General features: G+C 39.3%; 1 protein-coding gene across 1 annotated transcript in view; it reads left to right on the forward strand.

Moving 5' to 3' along the window:
* The window catches only part of FANCD2 (Fanconi anemia complementation group D2), a 67,605-nt gene that overhangs the window by 4,174 nt on the left and 42,139 nt on the right, over nt 1-21,292 (forward strand). Inside the window, 13 exon segments of the mRNA XM_008064741.2 lie at nt 1,455-1,595; nt 2,740-2,807; nt 2,978-3,081; nt 3,577-3,637; nt 4,555-4,607; nt 8,156-8,234; nt 9,269-9,393; nt 11,467-11,554; nt 12,503-12,607; nt 13,012-13,112; nt 13,460-13,568; nt 14,011-14,046; nt 18,063-18,206. Of these exon segments, the coding sequence (XP_008062932.1) occupies nt 1,455-1,595; nt 2,740-2,807; nt 2,978-3,081; nt 3,577-3,637; nt 4,555-4,607; nt 8,156-8,234; nt 9,269-9,393; nt 11,467-11,554; nt 12,503-12,607; nt 13,012-13,112; nt 13,460-13,568; nt 14,011-14,046; nt 18,063-18,206 (1,214 nt within the window).

Below are 21,292 nucleotides of genomic sequence, written 5' to 3' on the forward strand. Positions count from 1 at the left end.
GGGAGCGTGTGCCTGTAGTTCCAGCTACTTGGAAGGCTGAGGTGGAAGGATTGCTGGAGCCCGGCAGGTCGAGGCTGTGGTGGCCGGGAGCAACCACTGCACTCCAGTCTGGGCGACAGAGTAAGACTCCAACTCAAAAATAAAAATATAAATAAATGTCATATTTTAGAAATACTGTTCTTTAAAGGGGAAGAGACTTCCGAATTAAGTTTATTGGAAGGGACTTGGGATAGTGATGAACAAATGGAATCTTTTATTCTGATTGTGTTTTAAATTTCTTTAATGAAGGCTGTAATCTTTGTTTCATTTTGCTTAAGGTCTTATTAAAGAGAGGGAGAGGAATTGGAGAAGAATAAAACTGTAGAATTGCATCAAGGGAGAAGAGTAGAATTTTACCTGACTTCAAGAATCCATTTGGTTTTGTTTGTTTATTTTATATCTTACTTTTATGGGTTGAAAGCCTTGGAATGAAACCAATCTGGACTTTGTACTCAAAGATGTGAGGCAGGAGAACCTGCCCCATTCTGCCTACCCTTGCACACAGATAATTGATTTTCAAATTTGGTATGCATCAGGATTATAATCTGAATAATTTGTCAAAAAGTCAGACTCCCAGGTCCCATTTCCAAGATATTGGCTGAGCTCTGTGATGTGGCCTGGAAATAAATATTTTGATATGCTTTCCAGTAATTCCAGTATATTGGATTGTAGGCAACAGCTTAAGCAACACTGGTTTAGAATTTGGGTGGAAAATAGTTCCATGTTTATTCTTGTTAGAAGTGACACGTAAGCACTTTGGGAGGCCAAGGCGAGAGAACTGTCTGAGCCCAGGGATTCAAGACCAGCCTGGGCAACTTAGTGAGACCTCGTCTCTATAATAAATCAAAAAATAAGCTGAGCCGGGCTCGGTGGCTCAGCCTGTAATCCCACGCCTTGGGAGACTGAGGTGAGTGGATTGCCTGAACCCGCAGGTTTGAGACCTGCCTGGGCAACTTGGTGAAACCTCATCTCTACAATAAATCAAAAAATTAGCCGGATGTGGTAGCGTGCGCCTGTAGTTCCAGCTACTTGGAAGGCTGAGGCGGAAGGATTGCCTAAGCCCAGCAGGTGGAGGCTGCAGTGGCTGTGAGCGTACTACTGCACTCCAGCCTGGGCAACAGAGTGAAACTCCAACTCAAAAAAAAAAAAAAAAAAAGAAGTGGCACATGTGGAATTCTTCAAGCGAAAACTCAATAGGTGAAAATAATTCTATTTGTTGATTGTTTTATTTATTTGTTTGTTTGGAACCACCACTGTTGACCATTGTTAATGATAATTTATTTCACTATGGCTTCAATTCTAGTATAATTCTTCAAGAATTTATCAGTTTTCTCTTAGGTTTATCATTTCTGGGTTTAAATTTGAATATCCACTTTACTGTTTGTCACATTCTTGAAAATTTTGTCTATTTTTAGAAGCAAGGAAGCAACCACCTTCCAAAAAGACAAAGAAATCTCATGTTCCTAATGAAGTTGAAGAAAATGACAATGTGTTTGTAAAACTTCTTAAGACATCAGGAATTACTCTTAAAACTGGAGAGAGTCAGAATCAACTAGGTAATATTTTAATCTAAACCTGTTCTCTGGGTTGAATGAAAGAGCTGAGGACTGAATTATGGATTTCCTAAATAGAAAGGCAATTAATGAAAAGCTGGATACGGTGGCTCACGCCTGTAATCCCAGCATTTTGGGAGGTGAAGGGGAGAAGATTACCTGAGTGCAGGGATTCAAGACCAGCCTGGGCAACTTGATGAAACCTCGTTTCTACAGGAAATCAAAAAATTATCTGAGTGTGATGACGCACTCCTGTAGGCCCAGCTACTTGAGAGGCTGAGGTGGAAGGATCGCCTAAACCCAGCAGGTTGAGACTGCAGTGGCTGTGAGAGTGCCACTGCACTCCAGCCTGGGTGACAAAGTGTCTGACTCAAAAAAAAAGAAGAAGAAGGCTGGGTGCAGTGGCTCAGTCTGTAATCCCAGTACTTTGGGAGGACAAGGTGAGAGGATTGCCTGAGCCCAAGGGTTCGAAACCAGCCTTGGCAACTTGATGAGACCTTGTCTCTGCAATAAATCACAAAAAAAAAACCCAAAAAACAAACAAACAAACAAACAAAAAACCCAGGCTTGGTGGCATGTGTCTGTAGTTCCAGCTACTTGGAAGGCTGAGGCAGAAGGATCGCCTAAACACAGCAGGTCGAGGCTGCGGTGGCTGACTCCAGCCTAGGCGACAAGAGTGAGACTCCAACTCAAAAAAATAAAGGCAATGAAGATGAGAAGTAGGATGACCGTCTGTCTTGAGACAAAGATGAATTAAATATTCTTTTCAAAGAATATTGTTATAGTCTTTGCTTCTGGTTAATGCATCTTAAAGTACTTCTAATCCTTTTATAAGAAGAAAAAATGTTGTATACTAGTTATTCCTTTGTGTTTTCTTGTGAAAGAATAAGTTAATACTATAGTCAGCCAACAACTATATGTCAGAATAGTTTCAGAAGAAAATTTATAAAGCCATATAAGGCCCTTTTTGGGAGGCACAGATTATTCTATTTTGCTAAGGTTATAAGTCTTTTACTGTGGAGTTATACGATTTGGCTCTGAAATTTGGTTGAAAATATTTTTACTGGTTTCATCGGATAAGAAAGCTCTTTAGGGAAGGAAAACTACAGTAGGAGACTAGTGACCAGCTATTCTTTTTTTCTCATAGCTGTGGATCAGATAGTTTTCCAAAAGAAGCTCCTTCAGACCCTGAGGAAACATCCCTCTTATCCCAAAGTATGTACTTTTCCCCTGGCGTTTTTGCTTTTACCTGCAGTACTCTGAAATTGGGATAAAGCATAAAGTTGAGTGGCTAGAATAACTTTTAGCTAACTGACAGCAAATGTTAAACTAAAAAATCTTAACTCTTCCCTTGTCTTTTTTATTTTTTAAATTTCCTTGTTAAGATAATAGAAGAATTTGTTAGTGGCCTGGAGTCTTACATTGAAGACCAAGACAGTTTCAGGAACTGCCTTTTGTCTTGTGAACGTCTGCAAGATGAGGAATCCAGGTGTGGAGAGGAGGCATGGAGACTTGCTGAAATTCAATGTGTTACACTAACTGGACTGGGGAATGGGAAAGAGAATGCAGTTTTTTGGAATTTTATTTTTTATTTATAATTCTTTTTTCCTTGGAATTTAAACCTAACTTTAAAATCCTTAAGTTTGTGGTTATAAGGCTAAGAATCAGAGTGTTTTCTAGAATGTGTCTCACTTGTGTTGGTAGAATTTCAAATCTCTACCTCTCCTTTGCTAAGAGCTATCTGCTCACATTCTGTATTTCTTGTTTATTAGAATAGTTTATCTTATCTTTTTTTTGCGAGGACGGGGAGCAGGACTTATTAAGAGAACAGGAAAGGTCCCTGAGTGGAAGGGGACCTGAGGGGGCTACCCAGTTTATTTTATCTTTAAAGATTATGTATTTAACCAATTTTATGGAGAAAAAAATTGTAAAAACATTAAAACATGGGAAACAAAATAGAAAACAAATACCTATTTTTTTACAGCATGGGCACATCTTACTCTAAGAGCCTCATCAAACTGCTCCTAGGGATTGACATATTACAGGTGAGATTGTCATTTTTTCTGTGAACACTTGATGGATATGTTTTGTTGTATGTGCTTAAATATAAATGACTGGAACACAGGATAAAGTATGGATGATTGAAGAGTTAGGGTTTGCAATAGCTTTACCATAGCCCTGTTACTGAAATGAGTTTGGTAGGGAAATATCTGTTTTTGTACTGTGCTGATTAGTGTAGTTCATCTGGCCGTCCCATTTATTCCCTCGGCTGCTGATTCCTGTTTCTTAAAGTTGCTTCTATGTGCTCTGAGTACCTTGTAATCTTTGTCATAGTCACATCTGCATTATCTCCTATTTAGCTTTTTAGATACTTCTGTAACTTAATTTTGCCCTTCTCCTCTTCCTCTTTTTTAGCATATTAAGTACACAATACATTGACATGTTTTAAAATCTCAAAGTATACAAACGTGTATACCGTGAAAAATCTTCCTCCCACTCTATTCTCCATTTTTTTTCTCTTACAGTTAATCTTCCCACACTCTTAAACTCTTCCTTTTCATTGGTAATCTTGAGTATAATTTAGTTAGCTTAAGTCTAAGTGCTCTTTTGTTCCTCTGGAAAGAAAGCCTTTCTCCTTGAAAACTATTTGATAGTCTTTTAAAGTCTGTATTTCATAGATTGACAGTTATCATATTTAATAATATTTTTGATTATCTGGTTATTTTAATTTTGCATGATAATTGTTTTTCAGAAGACACATTATTGAGAAATCTTTGTATTCCAATAGCTTACATTAAAAATATAGACAACATTCATGTGAATATTCTTATAATAAGAGAATATCAATTTTAGCAAGGTCTTTTCTCTAAGAACTCTGGTTGGAAAGAGAATTCTGACTAATTATACATTTCTGTTGTGTATTTTGAAATCATCTCCTAACTCTCTATGTCTTCTTTTTTAGCCTGCCATTATTAACACCTTATTTGAGAAGTTGCCAGAGTTTTTTTTTAAAAAGTAAGTGTAATTATGCTGCAATGCTCAAAGTACCCTTGTAGACTTAAGATTCTCTCTGAAAAGGAAACATCATTGGTTTGAAGGTCATATTTATCCTGATGCCACGTTTTACCTGACTACTAAAATTTTACTGGGGTGTCAGTCTTTGAAATTTAATCCATTAATATAACTTCATAAAAATGAATGAGCCGGGCTCGGTGGCTCAGCCTGTAATCCCACGCCTTTGGGAGGCTGAGGTGAGTGGATTGCCTGAGCCCGCGGGTTTGAGACCTGCCTGTGCAGCAAGACCTCCTCTCTACAATAAATAAAAAAAATCAGCCGGGCGTGGTAGCACATACCTGTAATTCCGGCTACTTGGAAGGCTGAGGCGGAAGGATCGCCGGAGCCCAGCAGGTCGAGGCTGCGGTGGCCAGGAGCAGCCACTGCACTCCAGTCTGGGCGACAGAGTGAGACTCCAACTCAAAAAAAAAATGAATGATTTCCATTCATTTTGATCCATTATGATTATTGTTAAAAGAAAAGGCTGGGCACAGTGGCTCATGTCTATAATCCTAGCACTTTGAGAGGCCAAGGTAAGAGGATTATCTGAGCCCATGGGTTCAAGACCATCCTGGGCAACTTGCTGAGACCTCATCTCTACAATAAATCAAAAATTTAGCCAGGCATGGTGACACGTGCCTATAGTTCCAGCTACTTGGAAGGCTGAGTCAGAATGATCACCTGAACCTGACAGTTCAAGGCTGCGGTGACCATGAGTGTGCCCCTGCACTTCATCCTGGGTTACAGAGTGAGATTCTGACTCAAACAGAAGAAAAAAGAAAATATTGTGTTCGTTCATAGATTATCCATAGAAGGGTACACCATAAACTGGTTACAGTGGTTGTTTTCAAAGAGGGGAGCCAATTGTCTGGAATCAGATATTCTCTGAATACTTTTTTTGTTGTGTATGTATACTATCCATTAAAAAAAAAATTGCTATGCTATTAAAAAATGAACCGCCTAATAGAAAAGTAGACAGAGGTCCTAAACAGACAAGTCACAAAGAAGAAATACAAATACCACATACTTAGAAACCTCAATTTTTTTTAGCAAAGACACAACTTAATAAATACATTTCAGTCATTCATTCTGAAGATCAATAGGTTGTATGTATCAAAACTTTAGATTTTACATACACTTTAATCCTAATGCTATGTCTCCTAACTTGTCCTAAGATAATGGCTATGAATGAAAACAATTAAGATTACTGTTTAAAATAAGAAATTGTAAACAACCAAGATGACCGGGATGGGTGACTCATGCCTATAATCCCAGCACTTTGGGAGGCAGAGGTGAGAGGATTGCCAAACCCAGGAGTTCAAGACCAGCCTGGGCAACATGGAGAGATCTTGTCTCTATAATAAATCAAAACTGGTAGCGTGTACCTGTAGTTCCAGCTACTTGGAAGGTTGGGGCGGAAGGATCACCTGAGCCCAGCGGGTTGAGGTGGTGGCAGCTGTGACTGTGCCACTGCACTCCAGCCTGGACAACAGAGTGAAACTCCAACTCAAAAAGAAAAAACAAACCCAAAACAAAAAAACCAAGATGTTAAAAAATGGAATATTATGTGGGCATTAATAATTATAAAGCCAGGCTCGGTGGCTCAGCCTGTAATCCCGCGCTTTGGGAGGCTGAGGTGAGTGGATTGCCTGAGCTCACGGTTTCGAGACCCGCCTGGGCAACTTGGTGAGCCCTCATCTCTACAATAAAATAAAAAAGTCAGCCGGGCATGGTAGCGTGTGCCTGTAATTCTGGCTACTCGGAAGGCTGAGGTGGGAGGATCGCTGGAGCCCAGCATGTCGAGGCTGCAGTGGCCAGGAGCAACCACTGCACTCCAGTCTGGGCGACAGAGTGAGACTCCAACTCAAAAAATAATAATAATTATTATAAAAAAGATTGCATAATGCCATATATCAATTGAAAAAAACCCAGGTTACAGATCAGTATTTATAGTTCACTCTCATATTTTGTTTTTTAAAAAAAGGAGATATACACACACAAACATGCTTAAACATGTTAATAGGTACGTACATTTCTGGCATGACAGGATTATGTTTGTTTTTATTTTTTATTAATATATGCTTTTTTAGTTTCCTGTATATAATGAGAAACTTAAAGATTTATTTTTAAAAATTTATGTTTTACCTGAATGTGTCATGCTAGATGCTTTCTGTCCTGGTACATCTTTTTCAACAGTTAAGATTGACTGCAATAAACAAGAACCAAGAATGCTGTCAAAAAAACTAGAGGCTGGACATGATGTCTCACAGCTGTAATCCCAGCACTTTGGGAGGCCGAGATTGGAAGATTGCTTGAGCCTAGGAGTTCGAGACCAACCTGGGCAACAGAAAATTTAAAAATTAGCCGGATGTGGTGGTGCATGCCTGTAGTCCAAGCAACTCAGGAGGCTGAGGTGGGAGAATCATTTAAGACCCTGGGTTTGAGGCTTTAGTGAGCTGTAATCATGCTACTGAACTTAAGCCTGGATGACAAAGTGAGACTCTCAACTCAAAAAAAATAAAAATAATTGAGCCACAATTTCTTCATCTATAAATGGTTTTTCAATACTTTTGTGAACATACTCTAATTTTACCTTTTATGTTTATATAATATATGCTTGTCTTTTGAAGTATTTATTGCATTGATGTAATTCATGTTTTACCTTTTAAAATTATTTACCTTATTTGATTTTTTTTGCCCTATTTGGTTTTAAGGCTTATTAACTTTATTATCATCTTAAAACTTATTTAAAGCATTTATTCATTTACTTATTTGAGTCAAGATCTCACTTTGTTGCCCAAGATGGAGTGCAGCGGCACAATCACAGCTCACCACAGCCTTGACTTCCTAGTCTCAGGTGATCCTTTCACCTCAGCCTCCTGAGTGACTGGGATTACAGGTGTGCACCACCACTCTTGGCTAGTTTTTTTAATTTTTGTAAAGACAAAGTCTCACTGTGTTGCCCAAACTGGTCTTAAACTCCTGGGCTCAAGCAATCTTCCTACCTCAACTTTCCAAAATGCTGAGATTACAGGACTAAGCTACCATGCCTGACCTATTTTTTTATTTTAAAAAATAATTTGATTGATTTTTATGTATTTATTTTTTGTAGAGATGAGGTCTCGCTATGTTACCCAGGCTGTTGTTGAACTCCTGGGCTCAAGCACTCCTCCCGTCTCTGCCTCCCAAAGTGCTAGGATTACAGGCTTGAGCCACCAGGCAGATAATTTATATAATTATAGAGAAATACTATCTAGCCCTGACTTACCTTCTCTCTAAATCCTCTCTTAGATGTAGCCACTGTTAGCAGTTTATTTCATTTTCTTCCAAACATCTTAACATATATAACCATATGTCTCCTGCATTTTTGGTATCACTGTGTCCAGCACAGTGCCAGATCCATAGTAAGTATTCAGTAAATGTTAATTGGATGACTGAAATATTTTGTGCACTGTTAATGCCTACTGTTAGACAGAGAAACTAAGTTCCTTGTCTTCCTAATATTTCAGCATGAGTGGTGATGGAATCAACATGCCTCGACTTATTATCAGTCAACTAAAATGGCTTGACAGAATTGTGGATAACAAGGTAGACTTTGGGACTTTATCTATTGAATTTGAAGAGTATGTTTTCTCTACATTTAACCAAGCTTTGAAGATTTAAAGATTTTATTTCCTCTTTCTAAACAGAATATTCATAGTATATCACCCATCCATTAGCTTCTTCCAGTTTTTGTAATTTGAGAAGCATGTTTCACCCTTTAAATTTCTCAAAAAAATAAGCTTATCCAATTATAAAGATTATGTCATTTATTAAATAAATATTTGGAAAGAAATTCATTAGTTTTTAAAAGTACAGAGATTACTATGATTATTTATTTATAATGTAAGTGGGACAGGCAGATTGTGACTCCCAGGCATCCTGCAAAGTAGGTGGGTCACCTTAGGGCAACCTTTACCCACTCAAAAATTCATCTCACATTAGTGGCAAGGACTTGGGCATCATCCTGAATTGTTATTTTTTATACTCATAAGTTTAAGGCATTGTTTATTTCTTAAAAGCAATCAGAACCTAAACCATCCTACTTATGTTTTAATTAATTACATATTGAGGAATATTACAGGATTTTTTGCAATTATATGATCTTTTTATTAAGTACCTTGGTAAAGTAGAATCTATTTTGAGCCTATTGTTTGAACCCCATTACTTTCTCAGTGTTCTGAAACTCATTCTTCTAATTTTTGGCAAACATTCCAAGGTTAGATCTTTATTTGGAAGAATATAAGTTTTAGGGTCTTATGTGGGCTAGAATTTTGGATCTGCTACTTAACTGTGTATCTTTGACCAACTTTTATCCCCACTTTTTAAAAATGGGCATTGTCATGCAAACCTAATGGAGTTGTGAATATTAAATGCAATAAAGTATGTATAGCCCTATTGGACAGATATCATCTACCCTAAAATTTTTTTCTATAGTCTCTGTCTGTGAAATTTAGGATTTGAGCTTGAGTGTGTAGTTGCCATATTGTACACAAAATAATTTCAGCTCTGCACTTCACAAGTTGGCAGTCTTTCTCTATTCTGCATAATATGCTACAATTCTAATGGTTCCTCTGTTGTAGGACCTCACCACTAAGATCATGCAGCTGATCAGTATTGCTCCACTGCACCTTCAGCATGACTTCATCACCAGCCTGCCCGAGATCCTGGGGGATTCCCAGCATGCTGATGTGGGGAAAGAACTCAGGTGAGTAAGCACCCTGCAACCATCTAAACAAGAATCCACTATGGGAGCTTTATCACTACAGTATGCAAAGGATAGTAGTGATATGAATAGACCCATCTATTTTCTTCTAAAAGGCATTCCTGGGTGGCATGGTGGCTCACACTTGTAATCCCGGTACTTTGGTAGGCCGAGATGAGAGGATTGCCTGAGTCCAGGGTTCAAGATCAGCCTGGGCACCTTGATGAGACCTCGTCTCTACAATAAATCAAAAAATTAGCCAGCATGGTAGTGTATGCCTGTGGTTCCAGCTACTTGAAATGTTGAGGCAGATGGGTCACCTGAGCCCAGCAGGTCGAGGCTGTGGTGGCCGTGAGTATACCACTGTATTCCAGCCTAGGTGACAGAGTGAGACAATGACTCAAAAAAGTAAATAAATAAATAAAAATAAAAGGCATACTTGTTAAGAACATGACATCTGGTTTAGGATTAGATATGTAAATTTGACCTGTGGAAAAATTGAACAAAATCCCTTTGTTTCATTAGCATTTTCTTCAGGAGGTCCTAAATCCTGACTGCACACCAGAATCATTTGTGGAGGTTATTACATGTCTATATTCTTTGTATCTCTAGATGATTTGTTCTAATGCACATCCCTGCATCAGGTCCCTTGCTGAGATCCATTGCTTACTTCCATTCATGTAAAAAATAGTATTTGGTAGGGCTGTATTTAAGAAGGGGAGAACTATATCCCTAGGTAATAATGTCTATCTATTTTTTTGAGTCAGAATCTCACTCTGTCACCCAGGCTGGAGTTCAGTGGCATGCTCATGGCTACCGCGGCCTCTACCTACTAGGCTCAGGCAATCCTTCCGCCTCAGCCTTCCAAGTAGCTAGAACTACAGGCATGTGCCAATACGCCTGGCTAAATTTTTCAATTTTTTGATTTATTGTAGAGATGAGGTCTCACCAAGTTGCTCAGGCGGGTTTCGAACCTGCGGGCTCAGGCAATCCACTCCCCTCAGCCTCCCAAGGCGCGGGATTACAGGCTGAGCCACCGAACCTGGCTATGTCTCTATTTTAATGCAACTTTTTACTTGTCCTAGAAATAGTTTTTAAAAATTCTGTTCAGTCTGGGCAACATGGTGAGACCTCTTCTCTACAATAAATAAAAAAAAATTAGCTGAGCGTGGTTGTGTGCTCCTGTAGTTTCAGCTACTTAGAAGGCTGAGGCAGAAGGATCACCTGAGCCCAGCAAGTCAAGACTGTGGTTACCATGAGCTTGCCACTGCACTCCAATCTGGGTAACAGCATGAGACTCCAATTCAAAGAAAAAAATTATTTGTAATACTTTCTTCTCTATTGTTGATTGTAAAACTACCTCCAAAAATTGCCCAATGATTTATTGCCCTTGTGCTTTTGGTCAGGATGCTCCCTCTGGGTGAAGCACTTTAACACCCACTTCATCTGCTGGATTCCACTTTGTCCTTTTTTTATAACCTTCTTTAAGAATCTGTCACAGAACAGCCTGGGTAAAAAAAAAATCAAAAAATTAGCTGGGCGTGGTAGTGCCCACCTGTAGTTCTGGCTATTTGGAAGGCTGAGGTGGAAGGATCATCTAAACCCAGCAGGTCAACGCTGGGGTGGCTGTTTGCATGCCACTGCACTCCAGCCTGGGCGATGGAGTGAGACTCCAACTTGAAAAAAGAAAAAGAATCTGTCACTGTCCTGTACTCTATTTTGTGCATCCTACACATGTGTTTGTCATACTTACCCTATTTTATTGTAACTGTTTTGGGTTTTCCTCTTCCTTTTCTAGTGGAGGGATATGTACCAAACTCAATAATAGTGGTCTCTGGGTAGTGGGTGTTGTGAAGGAGGACTTCTTGTTTCTACTTTGTTGTTTGAATTTTTTATAAGGAGCATGTATTTTTGTAATGAAAATAGTTTTTACTGAAATATACCATAAACATTAGTTTTATGGAAACTAAGTATACTATCTCTTCCCATACTCTAATGAGTGATTTTCTTAAGTCATTGCCTTCCCAGCTCTGTGCAATGCATTTCACAACTTTTTCCTTTTCCCACCATTCACAGTGACCTATTGATGGAGAATACTTCACTCACCGTCCCAATCCTGGATGTCCTTTCCAGCCTCCACCTTGAACCGAACCTCTTGTCTAAGGTAGGAAAGACTCTGCTTTCCAGAACCAGAACCGTTTTTTTTTGTTTGTTTGTTTGTTTGTTTGTTCGTTTTTTGAGTTGGAGTCTCACTCTGTGGCCCAGACTGGAGTGCAGTGGCCGCTTCCAGCCACTGCAGCCTCAACCTGCTGGGCTCCGGCGATCCTACCACCTCAGCCTTCGAAGTAGCTGGAACTACAGGCGCGCGCTACCACGCCTGGCTAATTTTTGATTTTATTGTAGAGATGAGTCTTGCCAAGTTGCCCAGGCGGGTCTCGAAACCACGGGTTCAGGCGATTCACTCATCTCAGCCTCCCAAGGTGCGGGATTACAGGCTGAGCCACCGAGCCTGGCTTTGTTTGTTTTTTTGAGTCAGAGTCTCTCTGTCACCCAGACTGGAGTGCAGTGGCACGCTCACCACAGCCTTGACCTGCTTGACTCAGGTGATCCTTCCGCCTCAGCCTCTCAAAGTGCTGTGATTACAGGCATGAGCCACCGTAACTGGCCTGTTTTTTTGTTTTTGAGACAGTCTTGTTGTTTCCCAGGCTGGAGTGCGGTGGTGCTGCCATAGCTCACTGCAGCCTCAAACTACTAAGCTCAAGCAACAATCTTGCTTCTGCTTCCTGAGTAGCTAGGACTACAAGTGCACACCATCATGCCCAGCTAATTTTTTATTTTTTTAGCGACAAGATCTCATTATGTTGTCCAAGCTCGTCTGTTCTCGAAGAAGCTGTGGTATTAATGGAAAGATTGTAATTTGGGTAAAAATAAAAAGGAGGTGTTTTTCTTCCTAAATTACAATTGAGAAAACTAAGTGAGAGAGATGATTTTACATAAGAAGTCCAAGCTTGAGGTAGTGATGTGAAAATTTAAGATTTTTGTGCTTATTCTGTATTTAAAAATATATTACTTTTAATTTACCCACCTGCACACTGGTGCTTGTTATATTTAGGTTCGTCAGTTGATGATGGATAAGTTATCATCTGTCAGATTGGATGATTTACCTGTGATAATCAAGTTCATTCTTCATTCCATCACAGCTACAGACACACTTGAGGTATGTTACTATTTCTTACCAAATATAGATAAAGATGCATTAGGATACATTATTTAAATTAATAAGTCCCAATCGCTCTTCTCTGTCCCCAGATTAATGTGGATTAATCCAGAAAGCATTCAGGGAAGAGAATGGAGCCACTAGTCAGACTGATTATTTTGTATCAGCTAGTATATGTTATATTCGCTATTTCTGTGTAGTATCTCAAGGAATCCAGTTTGGGGCATGACATGCTGTGCTTGCATTAGCTATTCTTATCAAATTTTTTCCAAATGCCTTATCCAACATTAAACATTTTTTCTTCCTCAGTCTTTCAGGAGGTTGTTATGGTTTTGTTGAGAGAATAGACTATGCCTATCCCCTAGGATTGAGCAGAGCATATAACTAATATTTACTTTCTGCAGGTAATATCTGAACTTCGGGAGAAGTTGGATCTGCAGCATTGTATTTTACCATCATTGTTGCAGGCTTCTCAAAACAAGTTGAAAATTAAAGGACGAGCAAGGTAGAGCACTGATAGTTACCACCCTTTTCCTTGCATAGATAAGGAAAATTTTCTGACATTCACCTTGAAGTCCCGGTTAGAGCTTAATACAAATACAAATAGTGGTAGTAATATAATATTCACATACAATACTATATTCTTTTTCAAGTCATATGTGTGTGAATGTATGCAGGCATGTGTTTATATTTTCTTAGACATTCAGATCAGTCCCAGACAGACTGCAATACAAGTTTATTAGCCATCTTATACATGAGGTTGTGACTTGATGTAGGGCACATGGCTAGTAAGCAGGAACCCAGATCTTTTGTAAGTTTTCTAGTAAATTTGTCCCCCTCTGCTACTTGTAGACTTTCAGGACATCCAGAAAGCAGGAGTCCAGACTGCGTTATTCTCTTCTTTGATGTAATAAAGACAGCTGTTAGATATGAGAAAACCATTTCAGAAGCCTGGATAAAGGTGAGATCTTCGGAACTTTTAGTAACAAGGAAGATATGGGTGGCAATCAGTGACAGATATATAAGTAAGATAGGTTGAAACAAGTCTGAAAAGTCATTCAAGAAAAAAAGATAAATGTCAGCCTAGGCAACATAGCGAAACCTATTCTTTACCAAAAAAAAAAAAATTAGTTGGGAGTGATTGTGTTCTCCTGTGGTTCTAGCTATTTGAGAGGCTGAGGTAGAAGGATTGCCTGAACCCAGGAGTTTGAGGCTGCAGTGAGCTGTGATCATGCCACTGCACTCCAGCCTAGGCAACAGAGTGAGACCCTGACTAAAGAAAAAAAAAAAGATAAATGATGGTTGCCAGATGGGCAGATTGGCTGTCAGATAAGATAATGGCATGTTGAATAAGGTGAAATGTGTTCAACTGATGTAATATTTTTGTGACCTTATTTCTCCAGGCAATTGAAAGCACTACCACAGTGTCTGAACCCAAGGTAACGTTCATGTACTATGCATTTTAAGTATTGCAGACTTAAAAATAGTGGCATTGGCTAGCTTGCCTTCCTGCTTTCTTTCTCTTCTTCTTTCCAGTCATCCTTCTATGCCTCCAGTAGTTGCTCTGATAAACACTAGTTGTTGGGGAAAGAAGATCTAAGGGGTAACTGGCCAGATGATCTATTCATTATTTCTGGCAATAAAATAAGCCTGCAGTATTTATAAGGAAAAATACTAACATTCCAAACAAGCACATCAAGTTGCAGTCAAAGAAACCAAGTCCCCACTGATGAGGAGAGGTGAAGAACATAACCACCTGGGTCATAACTCAGGTCCCTATATCTGTCTGATTGTTCTTTCTTCCTCTGAGCACAATTGTCAAGATAATAGCATTTCGTGTTTTATTTTACTTTATCCATGCAGACCTGACTGGAGTGAATCAAACAGCCTCATTCGCTGTCAAAGTGATGGTACTAGATCTTATGTCTGTTTTAATTCTAGAAATATCTTCTTTTGAAAAGCTAGATGATCGAGTTTCTCATGTACTAATTGATTTTCTTTAAAGATTTTTTTTTTTTTTTTTAGTTGGAATCTCTTCTGTTTTGTGGGATTTTGTTAGCTGGGTTAACTAATTGTTGAATGACTATCTTAAAAGCTTTTTTTTTTTTTTGAGTTGGAGTCTCACTCTGTCGCCCAGGCTGGAATGCAGTGGCACACTCATGGCCACTCCAGCGTTGACCTGCTGGGCTCCAGCAATCCTTCCCCCTCAGCCTTCCAAGTAGACAGAACTACAGGTGTGTCCTACACACCCAGCTAATTTTTTATTTATTGTAAAGACAAGGTGTCGCCAAGTTTTCCAGGCTCGTCTTTTTGTTTGTTTGTTTTTGAGTTGGAGTCTCACTCTGTCGCCCAGACTGGAGTGCAGTGGCCGCTGTCGGCCACTGCAACCTCAACCTGCTGGGCTCCAGCGATCCTCCTACCTCTGCCTTCCAAGTAGCTGGAGCTACAGGTGCGCGCTACCACACCCGGCTAATTTTTTGATTTATTGTAGAGATGAGGTCTTGCCAAGTTGCCCAGGCGGATCTCAAACCCACAGGCTCAGGCAATCCACTCACCTCAGCCTCCCAAGGTGTGGGATTACAGGCTGAGCCACCGAGCCCGGCCAGGCTGGTTTTGAACCCACAGGCTCAGGCAGTCCTCTCACCTCAGCCTCCCAAAGTGCTGGGATTACAGGGTGAGCCACCAAGCACAGCCTCTTAAAAGCTTTTATGAGGCTGGGCATAGTAGCTCACATCTGTTATCTCAGCAACTCAGAAGGCCGAGGTTGAGATTACTGCCTGAGCCCAAGACCAACCTGAGCAACATAGGAAGACACCATCTCTATAAAAAAAAATTTTTTTTTTATTTTATTTTTTTTTGAGTTGGAGTCTCACTCCGTCGCCCAGACTGGAGTACAGTGGCCACTCCCGGCCACCGCAGCCTCGACCTGCTGGGCTCAGGCGATCCTTCCACCTCAGCCTTCCAAGTAGCTGGAACTACAGGCACGCGCTACCACGCCCGGCCGATTTTTTGATTTATTGTAGAGATGAGGTCTCACTGCCCAGGCATGTCTCAAACCCACGGGCTCAGGCAATCCACTCACCTCAGCCTCCCAAAGGCGCGGGATTACAGGCTGAGCCACCGAGCCCGGCTTTTTTTTTTTTTTTTTAATTTACTGGATGTAGTGGTGCATGCCTGAATCTCAGCTGCTCCGGAGGCTGCGGCAGGAAAATCTCTTGGACTCAGAAGATCAAGGCTACAGTGAGCTCTAATTGAGCCATTGCACTCTAGCCTGGGCAACAGAGTGAGACCCTGTCTCCAAAAAAAGGAACAAAGAACTTTTATCATATTGAATAAAACAGTGAAAAAAATCAATAATTTTTTCTGGAGGAAAATATCAATATACTCTAACACTTTATTTTTGCATAAAAATAAATTGGTCACTTTAGCTACCTGCATGCCTAGTCTCACATATTTATAATCATTGTATAAATACAATTTTGGGGTATGTGTGTGTGTGTGTGAGTCTCACTCCACCCAGCCTGTAGTGCACTGGCATGCTCACGGCCACCCCAGCATTTACCTGTTGGGCTCAGGCCATCCTTCCACCTCAGCCTTCCAAGTAGCCAGAACTACAGACGCGTAATACCACGCCTGGCTAATTTTTTTTTATTTATTGTAGAGATGAGGTCTCACCTAGTTGCCCAGGCTGTTCTCGAACCCGTGGGCTCAGGCAGTCCCCTCACCTCAGCCTCCCAAAGTGCTGCGATTACAGTTTTTTTGTTGTTTTAATAGAGATGAGGTCTCACTGTTGCCCAGGCTGGTCTCGAAGGCCTAGGCTCAAACAATCCTCCTTCCTCGGCTTCCTGAAGTGCTGGGATTACAGGCGTGAGCCACCGTACCTGGTCTTTTTTATTTTTTTCCTTCTGTTATAAATATTTTACATTCTTCATTGTCGTTTTCAATGGCTATATTGTGTTCTACCAAGTCTCAATTTTGGTGTCTAAATGAGTAGGGTCTTCAGTGAAGAGATTTCCTGACTGGGTGAGTGGCGCACACCTATAATCCCAGCACTTTGGGAAGCTGAGGTGAGAGGATTGCTTGAGCCCACAGGTTTGAGATCAGCCTGGACAACTTCGCAACACCTCATCTCTATAATAAATCAAAAACTTAGCCAGGTGTTGTGGCACGTGCCTGTAGCTCCAGCTACTTGTAAGACTGAGTTGGAAGGATCACCTGAGCCCAGCAGGTTGAGGTTGCAGTGACTGTGAGCATGCCACTACACTCCAGCCTGGGAGATGGAGTAAGACTCTGACTCAAAAAAAAAAAAAAAAAAAGAAAGAGATGTCCTAAGTAATTTGGTTTTTTTTCTGTCTTGCTTGCCTTTAGAACTTTTTTTTTTTAAACATGGGTAATACAAGCTAAGTGGGGAGAAAAGCCCACACAGAATCTACAAATGTTAAAAAAAAAAGTCCTCCACTCTGTCTCATTCCACAGTGATAATCATTCTTCCAGATTTTTTTCTATTTATACACAAACTATGCATGCAAGTGCGGGTGTACTCATTTTTGTGCTTACACATATGTATGTTTATGTATTGTTTTCACAAGAGTAGAATCTTACTGTGTTTATTGTTTTGCAGTTTGCTTTTTTTTTTACTTTATGTCAGGAAGGTCTTTCTCTGTCAAAAAATGTAGTCTAGCTCATTCTTTTTTTTTTTTTTTTTTTCTGAGTTGGAGTCTCACTCCTTCGCCCAGGCTGGAGTGCAGTGGCACGCACGTTCGCAGCCACCCCAGTATTGACCTGCTGTGCTCCAGAGATCCATCCGTCTCAGCCTCCCAAGTAGCCGGAACTACAGACGCGTGCTACCTCGCCCAGCTTTTTTTACAATTTTATTGTAGAGATGAAGTCTCACCAAGTTGCTTGGGCTGGTCTTGAACCTGCAGGCTCAGGCAATCCACTCACCTCAGTCTTCCAAAGTGCTGGGATTACAGGCTGAGCCACCAAGCCCAGCCTAGCTCATTCTTTTTGATGGCTATATAATATTCCAAAAGTGACTCCATCATAATTTGTTTAATCTTTCCCATATTGATGGGCATTTATAATCTTCCCAACTTTTCACAAAGTATTTTCCTAATAATAATGAGAATATATACTAGAGTTGCCAAGTTATTTAATTTTTTTTATTTAAATAAATGTGAAGGTGTTCAAGGATACTTGTGTAATAATATCATTTTCACTTATATTTCAGTGTTTTCTTAAGTGATACCAGTAGTTAATAATTGTGATGTTTTATTTCTCTGAAAAACATTTCTGGGTTTTGTGAAAGTGTAGGTACTCCCATAGGAGTATGTTGAGCAAATGCATGTCATCCATTCTGTGTTTTAATGGGAAAAAGTTGAGAGTTACTGTTTTGTTGCAGTAAATGAACTGATTTATTAAACTTTTTCTGTTATTGCATATTTATTGACAATAGATTTTTGACATGGCGATGCTTCTCATCATCTATAGCACCAATACTCAGACAAAGAAGTATATTGAGAGAGTGCTAAGAAATAAGATTCGATCAGGTTGCATTCAAGAACAGCTGCTACAGAGTACGTTTTATATTCATTACATGGTAAGTGTCAGAGAATCAGACATTAGTGTGAAAGTTATAGAGAACATCTTAACCTTTCTTACCCACCGTGGGAATCTTTAACACCACTGCCTTTGCTGCAGTTGCTCTTTGACAAGAAGCTCAATATATTTCAGAACATAGTAAGATTATTGCTTACTTGATCGAGACATTATAATAATAAACCAACCTAAGATTGATTTTTACCTTTTAGAAAAAAAGTCACAAAATTGCTTTATATTGAATTTGTTTGACTCAATCCTGAATTTTATTTAAGGAAATGTTTCAGCTTCGGTATTCTGATTCCATACTGTGTAACCTGATTTTTAATCTAAAAAGGGTTTACAGCTTCTCTGTAAACGTTTATCTTATTTCAACCCATTGTTCAAGAACACTGAGACTTTGGAGTCTTAATTTTGCATTAATCTTTTCAGTTGTCTAGTTTTGTGCGATTTGCAGCTTTAACAAATTTGCCTCCCATATCCTGTTCCAAGCCCTGAGGAAATAAGACCAGAGAAGTGCTAGCAGAGGCATAAATATGAACCTTTGAACCATCGCTTATTGGCCATTCAACACTGTGAACCTTAGGTGATGATTCCTCTGGAAATGTAATCTTTCAAATTAGAATTTTGTAAGCTTACAAAATTCTTCCAGCTACATATTCAGGATATTAGCAGTGTAGAATGTCTTAGAAACTGAGTGAGCCAGTGGTTTGGGGCTTGCCTTAGGAATTAATGAGAATATGTATTTGTATCTCAAGATTTTATACTTAGAAAGTCCAGAAAGGTCAAGACCATGGTGGCCGTGAGTGTGATACTGCACTCCAGCCTGAGCAACAGAGTGAGACTCCAACTCAAAAAAAAAAAAGATTTTATATTTAGAAATGGGCTTAATGTTTGTATTATTTTATCTTGCAATCCTTTTTCTGCTTATTTCCGGCAGTGATATATATTTTGAACTGTAATTTTCTTGAGGGCAGAAATGATACATAATTTTTTTTTTTTTTTTTGAGTCTTACTCTGTCATCCAGGCTGGAGTGCAAAGCATCCTTGACCTGCTGAGCTCAGTTGATCCTTCCACCTCAATCTTTTAAGTAGCTGGAACTACAGGCCTGTGCCACTGCACCCAGCTAATTTTTTGATTTACTGTAGAGATGAGGTCTTGCCAAGTTGCCCAGGCTCGTCTCGAACCCAGGGGCTCAGGCAATCCTTTCACCTCAGCCTCTCAAAGTGCTGGGATTGTAGACATGAGCCACTGAACCCAGCCAGTTTTTAAAATAATTATGATATCAGTAAGGAGCTAGACTTAATAATTGGTTATTTTATTTTGGGTCCATTAATGTCTGTGTATATTGCACTATTAGTAGGGCACAATCACTTATTTATTTATTTATTTTTTTGAGTTGGAGTCTCACTCTGTTACCCAGACTGGAGTGCAGTGGCCGCTCCCGGCCACCGCAGCCTCAACCTGCTGGGCTCCAGCGATCCTTCCACCTCAGCCTTCCGAGTAGCCAGAATTACAGGCATGTGCTACCATGCCTGGCTGATTTTTTTGATTTATTGTAGAGATGAGGTCTCATCAGGTTGCCCAGGCGGGTCTTGAATCCGCGGGCTCAAGCAATCCATTCACCTCAGCCTCCCAAAGGCGCAGGATTACAGGCTGAGCCACCGAGTCCAGCATCTGATCCTTCTTAGTGCCTCAAACTAGATCATGTTCAGACATGCTATAACAAGTTATGAGTTCATTTTGGTGCAAAAAATTTGCAATTCATGTATAGTTTTTCATTATATTTTTCATGAATTTTTGAGTACCCTTCATGTATGGGGAAGAAAGAAAGAGAGAGGCTTAAACTGTTGGTCTTCTAATTCAATAATTTTACTTCTGGTAATTTATATTAAGGAAATTATTAATAATGTAGATAAAATTTCATATATAAAATGTAGATAAATGTTTTATAATTAATAGCAGAAAGAATCTGTCGAAAAATTCTAGTTATATTCAAACTAAAAAGCCTCTACACAGCAAAATAAACAATAGAGTAAAGAGACAGCTCACAAACCAGGAGAACATATTTGTAAAGCATAGATCTGATAAGTGGTAAATATCCAAAACATAAGGAATAATGCAATAGCAAGAAAACAATCCAATTAAAAAAATAGGCAAGGAACTTAAATAGACATTTCCATATATATATATGTGTATATATATATATATATATATATACACACACATACACACATACACAAATGGACAACAGGTTTATTTAAAAATGTTCAGCATTAGTTATTGTCAGAGAAATGCAAATTAAGCCATCATGAGATATCACTTCACACATGTTAGAATAACTACTGTCAAAAAGAAGAATGATAACAAGCATTGACAAGGAGGTAGAGAAAATGGAACACTGTACACTGTTGGTGGGAATATAAATTAGTAGAGCCATTTTGGAAAAAAGTATAGAGATTTCTCAAAAACTTAAAAATATAATATGATTCTTGGTATATATCCAAAGAAAATAAGATCAGTATGTCAAAGAGATATACATACTTCCATGTTTATTGCAGCACTATTCACAATAGCCAAGATATGGAATCAACCTAAAAATTCATCAACAGATGAATGGATCAAGAAAATGTGGTATATACACACAATAGAATACTATTCAGCTTTAAAATATAAGGAAATTCTATCATCTGTGACAACATTTATGAACCTGAAGGATATTATGTTAAGTGAGATAAGTCAGTCATAGAAAGACAAATACTGCATGATCTTACTTACATGTGAAATCTAAAAAAGTTGAACTCATACAGGTAGAGAGTACAATGGTGGTTTTGAGGCTGGGGATTGGGGAGGGCCGGGAATGTGGAGATGCTGATCAGAAGGTATAAAGTTTCTGTGACAAGAGGAGTACATTTTTGAGTCCATTACACAGCATGATGACCACAGTTAATAATAACTTACCATATATTTCAAAATTGTGAAAAGAGTAGATTTAAATGTTCTTTCTGCAAAAAAAATAATAAGTATGTGAGGTGACAAACATGTTAATCAGCATGATATAATCATACCACAATATATATATATGT

The sequence above is a fragment of the Carlito syrichta genome, unplaced genomic scaffold (genome assembly GCF_000164805.1).
Source record: "Carlito syrichta isolate Samal-C Ts95f unplaced genomic scaffold, Tarsius_syrichta-2.0.1 Scaffold307981, whole genome shotgun sequence".
NCBI classification, from domain to species: domain Eukaryota; kingdom Metazoa; phylum Chordata; class Mammalia; order Primates; family Tarsiidae; genus Carlito; species Carlito syrichta.